Source organism: Phascolarctos cinereus, unplaced genomic scaffold (assembly GCF_003287225.1).
Source record: "Phascolarctos cinereus isolate Bilbo 61053 unplaced genomic scaffold, phaCin_HiC Scaffold_8;HRSCAF=390, whole genome shotgun sequence".
NCBI classification, from domain to species: domain Eukaryota; kingdom Metazoa; phylum Chordata; class Mammalia; order Diprotodontia; family Phascolarctidae; genus Phascolarctos; species Phascolarctos cinereus.
In genome coordinates, this window is record NW_027556291.1 from 50,318,136 (window position 1) to 50,333,059 (window position 14,924).

Here is a 14,924-nt window from a genome sequence, read left to right on the forward strand (position 1 = left end):
TGTTCTCTTGTTGAGGTATCTTTTACAAGTCAACTCTATATTTCAAAGCAGGCCTGCATTTACTTACATTATTCGTCAAAACTAATGCAGCAAAACTAAGGCTTTTTCTTCTACTTGCTCATTGTTCAATTCTCAAGATAAAAACTGTGGTCTGACACAATGGAATTGCTACAGTTTATTTTTCCAGGGTTTGTTGTTGTTATTTGGAACTTCGTTCTCTATTTCCAAAAGAATATCTGTTCAAATCAAAAGAGGCCCTTGAAACTGGTCATCAAATGAAGAAAAGGGGTACTGTGTATCCAAGGGGTGAATGATAATCGCCAGAATGGGGAATCAAACTGCAAAGGCCAGTTAGAGATGAGAAGAAAGTCAGAGAGCCCCCACACTTCATTAGTCAAGGCAAATGGCTGTTGGGCCAGGGATTCTTGCCTTACAGTAGTTTCCTAGAGCTACATGGTACAGTTTAAAATGAACTTTGAAACAGCCAGAGCACAAGGGCTGACTGAACAGTATGGTTTGTTCAAAGAAAAAAAAAAGTAACCTACACGTCCAGAGCTACAGTGAAAGCCGAAAATCTAAATCCTTTTTCTCCACTAGTCACTGAGACTAACAGCAGTGTTTTCAAATCTCAGGACTATCTGTTGAATTTACATTTATGTAGGGGTCTGGAGTCCAAAGCTGCAAATCCCAGGACAGCTCACTTTCCACTTTGGAAAATGCAACTTCAGCATTCTGCTGCAACCATTCAGAGTTCTTTCCCAGTTTGTACAAGCAAATACGTACGGCCTTAGTGCTTGGACAGAAACAGAAGGATGGCTCATACCTAGACAAGACTACAATTATGCTGCCATAGCTGTGGGAACTTAGAAAGATATGCCTGGCCACATTCATTTTCTCTGTATTTTACCTGCACTGTTCCTGGAAACAGATGGAAACAGATTTCGAGAGTCTTCTGAACTTGGACATTTTTCACATTGGCAATAGTGTCTTAGCAGATTCTTCCCAACACCTTACATTCTCACAAGTCTTAGAAAACAGAAGTTTAAATTTACTAAGCATATATAATTCAAATTATACCTTGATCATAATGGAGAAATTTTAGCTCAAAGACAAATATGCAAATCATTGTTGATCAAGATGAGAATTAGCCCAATCCCTATGTATGAGAAATTTACAGTAAATCTCTCTTTCTCTCGATCTCTCGATCTCTCGATCTCTCATACACACACACACACACACACACACACACACACACACACACACACACACTCATGCCTCACAAAAATAATCACAGAATGGAAACATACAAAGCTAGAGGTCATGAGAGGGAAAAATATATACATATAATACACACAGATGAAATATTGGATGCAGATGTTACAATTTGCAGCAAAACCATGTCAGGGCAGATGGGACAGAGTCAGAAGGGTATCTTTCCCAGAGCCTGGTTAAGCTGTTCTTTCTGTGGGGTGCTTTGGAGTGCCTTGTTGGCTAAAATGAGCCAAAGAGTCTCTTAGCTGCACAGTCCTCGAAAAGGGGAAAAGGGTTCCAAGAAAGGCAGGTGCTCTTGTCCTCTAAGACCATCTGTAAGCCAAAGAAAACAAGATAACAGGAAACCAACCTCCTTTTCTAAGACAAGAGGCAGCTGCAGAAGGGAAGGTCCTCACTCCCTACCCCCAACTTGCCACACCCAGATTGGGGGGCGGGGGCCAGTGGAAGAGGGCATAGAAGTAGGTTAGGACTACTGTCTGGATGCAGGGGTCTAAATTTTTTAACATTTGCATCCCAAAGTAAGCAGCCTTTGTAGATTCATCCAGATTCATCCACCACAGTCAAAAACAAGGAAATTGAGTGCAATAAGTCATTGATATAAATTTGAATTTAAACAGTGGTGACATTGCTCCTTTTGGAATCGTTTCAAAGCCAAATTTCCCTCCTTTTTTAATCTATGCCTTATTCTTAAGTAACCAAATTGTGACAATAATGATTTTTGCCAAATTCTCCTTTTACCTGAAAGTATTAGTCTGACTCCTTCCCACAGACAAGCTCATTTGCATCTTAAAATTCTCTTGAATTTTAAAATCCTTGTTGACATAAAGAATCTTATGCTGAAATTGATCCTCCCATATTCACCAGACACCAGGAGCAAAATTCTACAACTGAACGTTTTATGAACCTTTTTATTTTTGCCAAATTTTGCAAAACTTCTGATTTCACACTTACAGCTCTCTGAAACTTTTCTTTCACACACTCCATACCCCACTCCCCACTGCCTTCTCACACAGAAGCCTGATCATTTTTGTTCAAGATTTTTTGCACTTGGTGGTTTGCTAAAGGAAGAAACGGTAAAATTTTAATCCAAATTAACTCCCAAAATACTAGGGGGCATACATTTAAACAGCAAATGTATGCATTTATCATAACATACTACCATGAATAAACATTTATTAAGCACTTACAATGTGTCAGGCATTATGCTAAATGATGAGAATACAAAGAAAAGTACAAATATAATCCCTGCTCTCAAGGAGTTCACAGTCTCATGGAGGAGACACATGTAAATAGCTAGCTATGTACAGATATACACAGAGTATATGGAAGGTAACCTGAGAAGGGAAGGCACTGGCACAGAGGTGGGGAACCTTTGGTCTTGAGGCCACATTTGATTTTCTAGGTCCTTGGGTGCGACCTTTTGACTGAGCCCAAGTTTTCCAGAACAAATCCTTTTATTAATGTGATTTGTTCTGTGAAGTTTGGATTCAGTCAAAGGGCCACCCTAGAGGGCCACATGTGGCTTCCAAGCCACAGGTTCTCCACCCTGCCTAGCATCTGAGGGGACCAGGAAAGGCCTCTTGGAGATGATGGAATTTAAACTGAGTCTTGAAGGAAGCCAGGGAAGCCAAGAGCCAACCACTGCTTGGGTTTGAATCAAAAGGTACAGGAAGTGACTCCATGAGAGACTTAACAGTTCATAGGCTCCTAGCTCTTGAGTTCAGAGTCCTTAAAGGCCATCTGGCCAAAGTGCCCCTCCCCATTTTGCAGAGGAGGAGATTGACTTATCCAGGGTCACAGAAGTAATAAGCAGCACGACTAGGATTTAAGCCAGGCCTTTTGTCTGCAACCTACCTATTTGTCTTCTGTACCACACTGCTTATGGTGTGAAGTGAGGTTTATTATAGGCATAAAGAAAAGCAGGTCTCAACCAGCAGCTCCATTAGCACCAAGTACAGCCCAAACACTTGTAGGCCAACTTGATCCCAAATGCTGAATGAGTCAAGACATCCTTAAGGGCAAAGGTTTTAGTACCGCCCCCCCGGGGGGGGGGGGGGACTAGGTATAAAAGCACTTCCATAGCTGAATCTTTCCAGAGTCCAGTTACCATAGAATGGAGGAACACAACCAAACCTGTGACTGTAGGCTCGGGCCATTCTCAGTTTCAAGATGAAATTCTCCTTATAACTGGCCTTATACAAGACATCTGAAAAAAAAAAAGGCAGAGCAGAAATAAACTAAGATGACAATATAGAAGCCTTCACTCACTCTGGTGAGGACAGAGGCTGAAAGAAGCTGATTTGGGGAAAACAGCAACTTAAGTAGAAAAGCCAAATTTGAGACATGAATACAGGTCTCTCACATAGGGTGTAAAGAAAATTAATACCAGGTTTTAGGATGGTGCTTGAACCAATAATATAACTGCTTTCCATCTCAGGGGCTGCCTCTTGAACACAAGGATGTGTGTCTGTCTGTCTGTGGCATCTATAAGCCTTCTTTGAGCAGACTGCCCCACCAGCCTGACCAGTACCACCAGACTACATTCATAGGAGGTATGGTGCTGGACTTCAGATCACACCTCTGACAGTAGCTGTGTGACCAGTTGACATTTTAGAGCTTCAATTTCCTCAACTGTAAAATGGGGATAATCTTATCTTTAGTGACACAGAAGGCACAAGGCTCCTGTAAGGCTCAAGTGAGTTATTGACTCACAGGGAAAACATCCTTGCTTACTTTCCAAAATGGTCTTTCCAAAGCAGCTTTCTTACCCAAAGGTGACTTTTGACACTTCTTGAAGAATTGGGGTGAGTTATGCTGATTTTAAAGAACTATGTAGATGTCATTATTGTTATTATCATTTTTTTCTTCCTCCTTTTTCAAAGAAGAGTCCAAAGTTCATGTCTATCTTTCAGAAAGTATATTGGGCAAAGATCACCAAGGACCACCAGGTCTCATAACCAAATGGGACTACAACCCAATGAAAATGTCAGCTTTTTCTTTTTCTGTTGTCAAAAGTAGAGATAGGGTTTAAATAGTACAAATATGAAAGGGCATGTGTCACTTATTAAATTATTAGGTTTTTTGCTTTGATTGGAAATAGTTTGACATTTTCAGAAACCACTTCTTTCTTGCCCACTTTTCTTGGCTCATATGGGTTGTGTTTTCCACATGCTTGTATGCTTGTCCTTGACATTAAACACAAAAGAAGGAACTGACCTCAATCAAGCCCACCTCCAGCTGTGAGCTCCCTGGTTGGTATCCTCTTACAGTTTACCATTCATCACTTCAAAGTTGAGGACAGAAGGAAATGATTGAGAAAAGTTGGCTTTAGGGGCCTCTTGACTTGCATGAATTTGTTCCTTCCATGCTAATTCACCATTAATTAGTTTTTCATTCATCAGTGCCAAGTTATTTCTCAGGGTTTATTCTATGTCAGAAGCCTCACATTGGCCAGCTTTTCAAAAGGGAGCATTTGTTCATTTTATCATTACATCTGAAGCCCCCATGCTGGTCAAAGAGCCCATCAGAATGCCAGGAAGCAGGCCTAGAGCCAGCTCAGCTATTGCCTTTTGGTGTGACCTTGGACACAAACACCTCTCCTGAGGTGCTCTGCTAATCTAAATCCTACCCACAAAAACTGTTTTCTAAGTAGAAATGATAAACCCAAAAGAGCTGCTTTAGAAAGACCAATTTGGAAAGCAATGATATTTTCCCCTCAGGTCAGCTGGCCTTTGCTACCTGATTAAGGCAGGAGGAAAGTCTCTCCAAATTCTCTTGCTCTGATTCCTTCAGTGGGGGCTAGAGGAGAGTAAGAGTGGGGATAGGAAGGGGAGAGGCTTGTTCTTTAGGCAGCTGCTTCTTTTCGATCCAAGACAGATAGCAGATCAGAAACAAGTCTATCTCCCCCTAATTTTGTCTTACTGGTTAAAAAGACAGTTTAATTAGAGTGGATGCCTGCTGTCCTTCAATTCTTCTGTTTTTCTTTGGTTCCAAATCCCTTATTCAGCATGTGGTTTCCAGTAGGTAGCATTTCCAGACCATTTGTCATGCCCACTTATAGCAATTATATCTTCCTGAAAATTAGGTGTTGGCTGTAGAAGAATAGTTTGAAATATTGTGCCTGAAGAGTGTGTGTATATACATACATATATATATATATACACATACTTACATATTTATGTGTGTGTATACACACACACACACACACACACATATGGTATCTACTTTCATTGGATATGTGTCTATGGGGGGGCACACATTAGGTACTCATATTATACAATACAGGATAGCTTTCAAAATAAACTGTCCCCCCCCAAAAAAAAAAAAGAAAGAAGTAAAAAAAACGGGGCAGCTATGTGGCACAATGGATAGAGCACCAGCCCTGAAGTCAGGAGGACCTGAGTTCAAATCCAGTCTCAGACCAGAGCTTGAGATTTACTAGCTGTGTGACCCTGGGCAAATCATTTAACCCCAATTGCCTGGAAAAAAAAAAGTAAAAATAAACTGTCCCTCTTAGAAAAACTCAGGTCTTTGAAGTTATAAGGCATTAACAGTCAACATTGCTCACCCATCACCCATCATAGAGCCAGGTCACTGGTTGCCAAATGCTATCATAGCAAATTCATTCCCTAACGTTGGCTGCCAGATGAGCATTAACAATGATTGGTGCGTGCTCTGAACGTGATTGAGCAGGAGGAAGCTGTCCAGGGCACTTGCTGATTGTGGATTGTCATCTCTTGAAGATGAATAAATAATCTTCTCAAACTCTTCAGCCTCAGAAATAAAGCAGTAGCTTCTGTCAACCAAGTGATTTTTGCCATGGGGCACAGACGGGTATTTCCATTGATTGCCCTGGCATGTCTCCCAGCTTGTTTTTCTGTCCTTTCAGTCATCTCCTGAGAGCAATATAGATTGTGGCCCTCATTCATAAGTTCTCTAAAATCAGCATAAAGCTCCACCCACTGGCTTCTGAGGGAAATCTTCATTTCAAACTTCTTTATAAACTTCCAAAGTTCTAAGTAGAGAAGTAGGAGGGCTTAGCCAAGTGCTTAACTATGCGCGTGCCTTATTGCACAACTGACTTAAATTTTTGCAATGGGAGGGAGAAGTTGGAGGAGTAAACACACAGTGCCCTGTTCCCAGACTCCGACAGGCCTAAGCCTGTGGGCTTTCTTTGCTGACTCTGTGATGGCCAAAGCATAGCAGAAATTTGGCCTTTCCCATAAATATTGTGTGCTAAGTTTCAGGATCACTTGCTTCTCTTTTCAAAATGAGCATTGATAGTGGAATAAAATGGAAAGGGGGCACTGGTAATTGATCAAGAGTTCCGGGAACATAAACACAATATTTCTAAAGCAACCTTTTGCAGAAGAACTGGTGTTAAATCATCGTTGCTAGATCGCCTGCCCCACTGTTGTATAATGGAAGGTTAAACAGATTCTCAAAACAACAAAAACAACCTTCACGATGATCTATTTTTTCCAATGCAGTACAAAAAGAGCTTGCCCATTTCTGTTCCGATTGCTCTAGCTTTAAACAGGAATGGAATTTCGATACATTGGCACTTCAGCTCCTTGCATGAAAGCAAGACAGAAATTGTAGAGATGTAATCAGAAAGCACATTGCCTTATGTTTTATTTCCTTTAATCATTCTTCTTCTTTGATGGAGTGCTGGGCTTTCTAATGGAAAAGGGGAGTTTTAGAATTGCAGACTTAGAGGAATGCTTTCACATAGCCATCTTTAGTTTTTCAAATTGCCAGGAGTGTAGTAATAGCATGTCATTTTGAGGGTAATTGTTAAGTATACCATTATACTGATACACACACATCCACACGCACACGCATATGAGAGCTACCTGAGAAAATAGATGTTAATGCCCCATCTGCTGTTTCTAAGCCAATAATTGGAAAGATTTTTGAATGCCATGCCCTACAGTGCATTGCTGAAATACTTGGCATGCTTCACAGCGGTTTCCACATTTATGGTCTCATTGGTGGGAGAGTCAGTTATTAATGATGGGAAGAGTTCCTTTCAATGCCACTGTTGTCTGGTCAGCCCTGTTTTCATACACTACCGCATGGCTCATCCTCATTGGAGTACACAGTCAAATTTCAAAGTAAATGTTGTCCTGGGAGCATGGAGCACTGCTCTATTCATCTTCCCTAATTAAATATTCAGAATTCTAAGAAATGACTAAGCTACCAAATCACACTCATTAACAAAGTGAAAAGTTCTGCCTCAAGCATAAGCTGCCTTTGAAAAAGAAGCCCCAAGGAGGGAGGGGGAAGGGAAAGAGTGGGATCTGAAGTCTAAGAGATGAGGGATAAGTGGGATTGCAGTTTCCTGGAAGGCAACTTCCGACTCTGTTCCATAATATTGATGCCATATTGTTGTGCATGTTTTATTCTCTTATTTATTTTGGCTGGCAATATTACTGTCTCTGAGAAATCGATACTTTCTGTTGTGGGACTCTGGAGTTGAGAGTCACGTGTTGGGAAAATTGAGGGAAGCATTTCTCAGAGTACTTAGAGCAATACTAGTGGGCCAGTGAAATGAGTGGGGCTGGGGGAGAGTGGTAGATATGACTGCTCAAGAGTTAAGTGCTCCTCCACTTCTTGGCAGTCACTCTGGCGTAATATACTTGAACATGTTTCCGCATCCTGGACATTTCACCTGCTCTGGAGTTCTTGATATCTTTGGCATTAGAGACTTAGGAAGGAGAAGAGCCCTCAAAAGTGTTTTGGAAAATATAGTCAGTATCTTTGTTATCTCCACTGGTGAAAGGAAGAAATAACAGTGAATCCCAAGATACAGAAGATGCATGGAGTGCCCTGTCTGCATTATGGAAATGCAAACAGGATGCCCTGGTGATAAATAGATGGATAGATAGATGTTTGCAGCAACAGTGGCAAATCACCTTTGTGATATTTTGCTAGGGTAGCCATTCAAGTGAGTTTTCTGCCTCTGCTCAAGTTGTGTGAAGAGGGAAGATAGCCCAGCTAGAGATGAAAAATTAGCCACAGATAATCTCTACATAGCAGTATTTGACTGGCATTATATGGCAATGCAGAGATACGCAATAGGTGAAAGCATGCTCTGCCATGTGACTAATAGGGAGCTTCCAAAAAGAACAGATGTAAAGCATGTCACCAGAGAATGTAGGATTGAAAAAGAACATGTCCAGGTTATGTGGTGAAGACAAGGGATGACAAGTGGACAGCCTAAGTGTTCTACTGATACTCTTGTGATATTAGAAGAAAGAGAGGAAGACCTCCAGTATGTTGAGTGGCTTCCCTGTGGTGAACCTGTGGGATGGCATGGACAAAAGTTACACAGGATGGACAGGTAGGGATGGGTTAAGATTTGCCTAATTGGAAGGAATAGCCAAATTGATGAGATCATAGATCCTTTTGAGGAATGTACAGTATGAAATAAACAGGGAGATCGTTATTAGTTGGCTGTGATGTGCTCAACTATACTTTGTTCAGCCTAATTAGAAATAGCCTTAAAATAGAGGGGCATAATTTACAGCTACAGAAATATCTCATTTGAGGTAGGAGGGGCATCAAAATAAACTGAAGCATGTGGGGCAGTAAAATAGCTTGCCTCACACATACTGTCAAACAATAATAAGATAGGACTAGAACTCAGACCTCATATGCTGTCTCTGAGACTTTTCTCTAGCTCAGATTACATCAACGAGAACAGAGAGTCACCAGGGCTACAGGATAGATAATCTAATTCCTCTTCCTTTTTTTGTTCTGTCTAGGAATTGTGCATAAAGGGAACGGAGAAAACATGTTCATTTCCCAGCAGCCTCCAGTCATCTCAACCATCATGGGAAATGGGCACCAGAGAAGTGTTGCCTGCACCAACTGCAATGGCTTAGCCCACAACAATAAACTTTTCGCTCCAGTTGCCTTAGCATCTGGCCCCGATGGCAGTGTTTATATCGGGGACTTCAATTTTGTAAGGAGAATATTTCCATCAGGAAATTCCATTAGTATTTTGGAATTAAGGTACGTTACCCTGGATTTCTTTGCTTTGGCCTATGGATAAGTGTGTTAGCAAATGTAAGGTAACTTGGACTGAATTTTAGTGTACTATGGAATTCGTGGCCCATCCTGTCCATTTTACCTTTTATTCAGCTGCAACTGCTTTCTAAACAGATGTGTTAGTGGTAAATCAGCAGCCATACCCAAAAAAAGATGAAATGTGGGCTACACATGCATGTTACCTAATCTACATTTGTTGGGATGAAATTTGGGAGTACAGCCTGCTACCAATTGGATGCTTCCAGTAAAAGATGGGTTCTGCCAGGCCTTCTTCTCTCTGGCTTTAAGCTTTCTGCTGATTCTACTGTTATAAGTTCCAACAGCTGGGCTGCAGCACCATAAAGAGGGCCATAGTGCAGAGACAGAAGTTCCTGTCACTCTCTCAAATACAGGAGAAAATGGACACTTTCCCCATGGACAGTACCATTCCCAGTAGTTTTCCCTTGTCCATGAGCTTGCTTTGGACTTCCCAGCATTTTAAGTGAAAAGGAAACAAGGTGTTATCTGTTGCTTCCATTCTCAAATGTCCACTTTGAGCCTTATAATTGACTGAGGTAGCAAAGATGAAGGAAATAAAGGGGGGAAAATGGATGCCTCATCCACTGGCTGACTTCCCCAATTTTTCATAGACTGCTCCCATGACCTTAATAGGTTGTACTTCCCCAGAGCTAAGGGAGAGAAACCCTTCCACACAGATGATCATTTCCTGTACAGTTATAGCTCCTTGGGAATTTAGACAGGAATAATGATTCAGGTATGCAAGAATAATAACGTGTTATGAAGTCTGTCCATGTCCTAAATGGATGATATGACTTCCCCCAACTAGTCTCCAAACTTTAAAGCTTTATTTGTAGGGGCACTGAATAGGTTGACATGTAGGAATGCCTTGTTTCTCTGAAATGAATCAGCAGGCAAGTATATGGAACTAAGAACCATTCCCATTACATATACTAGGCAGGATACCGGGAAAATATTTATTTGAATGAAGCCCTACATGAAGAATATACCATCTAACACTTTCATCTCCTCCCCATGGGTGTCTTTATGTATATAGTATTTCAGTATATTTTAAGAGAATTTCTGCCTGTTAAACATCTCCTAGCCCACAAATCAGACAATTAGCATGATACATTGGAAATCAGAGTCAAAAAACCTGGCTTCAAATCTCACCTGTGATGCTTACTACCTGTATGACACTGGGCAAGCCACTTCACCTTATGGAGCTCCATTTCCTCAGGATGGGCCTAGCCCTCCTCTGAGGTCCCTTCTGGTTCCTGCGATCCCAGTCAGCCCATGTTTCCCATCATGGCTCTGCAGGACACAGATGTGTGCCTCTAGAGCATTCACTCATTTAGGGTTGGGGTGAGGATACTATTTTAAAACTTTTGGAGCAGCTAGGTGGCACAGTGGATAGAGCTCTGGCCTTGGAGTCAGGAGGACCTGAGTTCAAATTCAGTCTCTGACACTTGACACTTACTAGCTGTGTGATTCTGGGCAAGTCACTTAACCCCAGTTGCTTCACCAAAAAAAAAAAAAACCTTTCTCTGATGCTTTGGAGAACTGGACAAAATAGTTCTAATGTGGTCCAAAAAGCTTCTGGTACCATCTAATGGACTACCTCATAAAATGGTGGCTGCCCCACCTGTCACCTCCAATGAGGAAGGAATTATCTGGCCTCCCTATGTTCTCCTACAGTACAGCCTAAAGAATAATGACAAGAAATTAGGCCTGGAAGCAAGGAAAGTATGAACAACCAGTTAATACAGAAGGCACTATGAAAGGTCATTCAAAGTACTGAACAAACTTTTGGTTTATTTTCAGTTAACACTCAACTATGTGTCTATGCTTATGTACACATATAGGCACGTACCTACATACACACACACACGCGCACACACACATACACACAGAGTACATTAGGAATTTATATACATATATATGTGTATGTGTGTGTGTATATATATATGTGTGTGTGTATATATATGTATATATACACACACACATATATTTATATATATACGCACACATATATTTATATATATATGTATATATATGTATATATATATGTATATATATATGTATATATATGTGTGTATATATATATGTATATATATATATATATGTATATATACACACACACACACACACACATATATATATAAAATTTTCCTGATTGTCATGTTGCTTTGGCACCCATCTGTCCCCTTTTTCTCAGCCTGAGTTATTCCTTCTTGCCTGGCTGGGGAAATCTTCCAGTCCCAGGCCCCCATCCCTTTTTTCACACTAATTCACTCCAGTTTTAATAAATTTCTTAATTATAATTGCAAATGTTACCATAGGAAATAAAGATATTAAATCCCTTTGCTAATAAGAAATAGGTACAGAGACAAATTCAAGCTCAGGACAGATCAAGCAAGTGCAGAGAAAAGCAACAGTTTGCAACATGCTGCTTCTTCCACTTCTGGAAAGCCCTGGTCCCTGCAAGAGCAGTTCCCAGCAGTGGGATGGGAGTTCACCTACTTTGCAGCTTTGGCCAACAACCTGTGTTGGTGTTAGTGTGGATGCTGCCTCTGGCAGCACAAATAGTAAGTTCTATATAGCTTCATCAAAGGTCCTCAAGAATTGCTCTGGAGGAAAAACTGAGCACCTTTTAGCCAGCGTGGTGATGCATCTCTGCCTTAGCCAGGTTGTCTTTCAGATGACTGGCCTACTGAAAGCCTTTATATGGCTAAGTAGGATCTTCCAAAGCTTCTGCTCAGCTGACTTAACCTTTCAGAATGTAGGGTCAGGTGACTCCAGACCACAGTGAGGCAAGAGGAAGGCTCCAATGGTGGTTAGGCAAACTTCTTTTCAGAAAATCTGACACACAGATCAAGGTGATTCTGTTTCCAGATTTAGAAATAAGTTGGGTCGGAAAACATTTGGCCTTCTTCCTGAAACCCTAAAGAGGCCTAAGTTTTGGTAGCAGGATGCCAAATATCAGGATGAAGACTGAAAAAAACATAATTTGTAAATATGAGAACTGTTGAGCAAATGTTTGGTATCAAATCACCATGGTTTTTTTTCAGTTTCTAGGTTTTTGTCAAGCTGTTTGGCATCTTACTATCATACCTCTCTGATCCTGTTCAGCTGGCTTTCATAAGGGAATGAACTCTCAAAGGAAAAAAGGTAGAATTCTGTAGAGAAGCTCATTTAAAGCAAACAAAAGTTAGGAAGATTTTTCTCAGGCACTTCTCTTCATTTAAATGTTACATTTAGAAGTCACCTATCTTTGCCCTTTGTCTTCTGATCCTAACCTCTTGGCCTTCCAACTCTCCCTCAGTCTTGTTCTTCCTAACCCTCTTTCGTAGCTTCTGCTCCCACATTGCACGTGCTCTGACCTCATTTTCCTCTCTTCACAGTCTTGATACTGTAGGCGACCATGTCCCTTGAATTTCTCACTCCCTTGTCCTTCTGCCAAACTAAACCTCAGGCGGTGCCTACGCCTTCTTTCTCTGCTCTATACTTATATGCTACCCAGCAGGCCCCGGTGAATGGGGTCTCCATGTCAATGAAGCCACCATACCTAACTGTGACCACACTGAAATTTTCTAGGTAAAAATCAGTTATGTGCCTCAGTGAGGAGGCAGCTACTCTGTACCAGGTTTTGGTTCAAGTAAATAAATTGTTTGTCCCAGTACATGGTGGCTGCCATCCAGGGCTAAGTCATCTGTTGTACTATTGACTACTGGTAGAGCTGGGAATGGAAAAGTGAGAGTGTGAAGGAATTAGAGCTCAAAATTAAGACGAGACCTCCTAGGTCCTTCTTGTCACTGCCAAGTATTGAGCATATACATCCATGTAAATATATGTATATATGTATACACACACATGAATCTGAGCATTTTTCCATTTGCCTGTCTAGAAAATTATTACATCTTGAGCAGCTTCTTGTGAATCTTTAAGTTTAGAGTATTTTGAGATCCAGTCATGCTTCCTGACATCATTCCATGACATTAGGCTTGTCCCTGTTGAGATGTTTTCTCTCTGCCAGGTTCAAATACGTTCATTCATACTTTGGCACCACACGGACTAGAATCCCAGGATCCCAGATTTCGACTGGAAAGTGAAACCTTGGAGGGTCCGAGAAACAAAGGAGGCATTTGCCTAGGTCACCCAGGCAGGTGGGAACAGGTCTGATACTGGGACCCAGCTTCTCTGCCTCTTGATTCACATCTTTTCTTATTGTACCACCTTGTCTTTCCTTGGCCTTTCCCCCTTCAAAGATATTTAGGGCCTGAAATGCCCTCCTGTAATTTCCATCTGCAGCTCCCAGCATGGCAGCCCTTCAGATAACTGGAGCTAGCACTCATGTCTCCCTGAGTCTTCTTAGCCTTCTCCAGGCTAAACAGTGCTGGTTCCTGAGGTGTTAGTCTCCACGTATTATGTCATCCTGTTCCTCATTCTTTGTTTAGGGGCATAGAGCCACTCTGGGGTCTCCTGATTTTATCCAGGGCAATTTTTAAAAATAAAATTAAGTTGTGTTATCAGGGGCTTTGCAAGAATCCAAGTAGTTAGTATCACCTTGTACCCCTCTCATCTGCTAATTTAGTGATGCTGCTAGAAACTCCATTAAGGATGACTGGCGATGAGCTGTTCCAAAACCAAACAGAACTCATACTTCTGTTGTTCAGGATTCTGTTTGAGATTATAAACGTTGAATGGTTGTTGAGTTCAAGACCCTAATTTTACTGAGGGGAAAACTGAGACTCCGAGAGTTTCTAGAACTTGCCTCAGCCAGCGTTACATGACTAGCATGTGTCCTAGCCAGGACTGGAAGCTCAGGCCTTCCTGATGCCAACAGAAACCCTGCATCTATGGTGGCACAGTGCCTTCCTATGCCAAGCTATGCTCTGGATATTTATTAGGGGCTTTCCTAAAAAAGAAATAGAGAAGGAAAAAATCAAGTACTTTAGGGGTAATAGATCTAGAACCTTGGAGGCCATCCAGTGGAACCTCCTCTCATTTGAAAGAAGAAAGTGAGGCCCAGCGTGCTTATGTGATTTGTTTAGGGACAATCAGGGTTAGGTTGAGAGAGAAAGGCTTCCAGGAAGAACAGGGTTTGTGCATACTTGAGGTTCAAAACAAAGGGATCCTCTATTTCAGTGCTCTGGGGAACCAGTCAGTAAACAAGCAGTTACTAAGCACCTCCTATGTCCCAGGCACTGTATTAAATTTTGAGGATACAAAGAAAGGCAAAAGCAGTGTGTGTGTGTGTGTGTGTGTGTGTGTGTGTGTGTGTGTGTGTGTGTGTGTTGTGCTAAGTCATTTTTCAGATGTGTCTGACTCTTTGTAACCCCATTTAGGGTTTTCTTAGCAGAGATACTGGAGTGGTTTGCCATTTCCTTCTCCAGATAATTTTACAGATGAGAAAACTGAGGCAAACAAAGTTAAGTGATTTGCCCAGGTCACACAGCTAGTAAGTGTCTGAGGCTGGATTTGAAAGAGGAGTCTTCCTGACTAAAGGCCCAGCAATCTATCCACTGCAGCACCACCTACCTGCCCATGGTCCGTGCCGTCAAAAAGCTTAAATTGTAATGGGGGAGACAACATACAAA

The 14,924-nt window shown here is 41.4% G+C and overlaps 1 protein-coding gene across 2 annotated transcripts in view; it reads left to right on the forward strand.

Annotated features, from left to right (window-relative positions):
• The window catches only part of TENM1 (teneurin transmembrane protein 1), a 649,974-nt gene that overhangs the window by 547,299 nt on the left and 87,751 nt on the right, over positions 1-14,924 (forward strand). For both annotated transcript variants that reach the window (XM_020976349.2, XM_020976350.2), the window contains one exon: positions 9,042-9,291. In XM_020976349.2, coding sequence (XP_020832008.1) covers positions 9,042-9,291 — 250 coding nt within the window. The remainder of the gene's footprint in view (positions 1-9,041; positions 9,292-14,924) is intronic.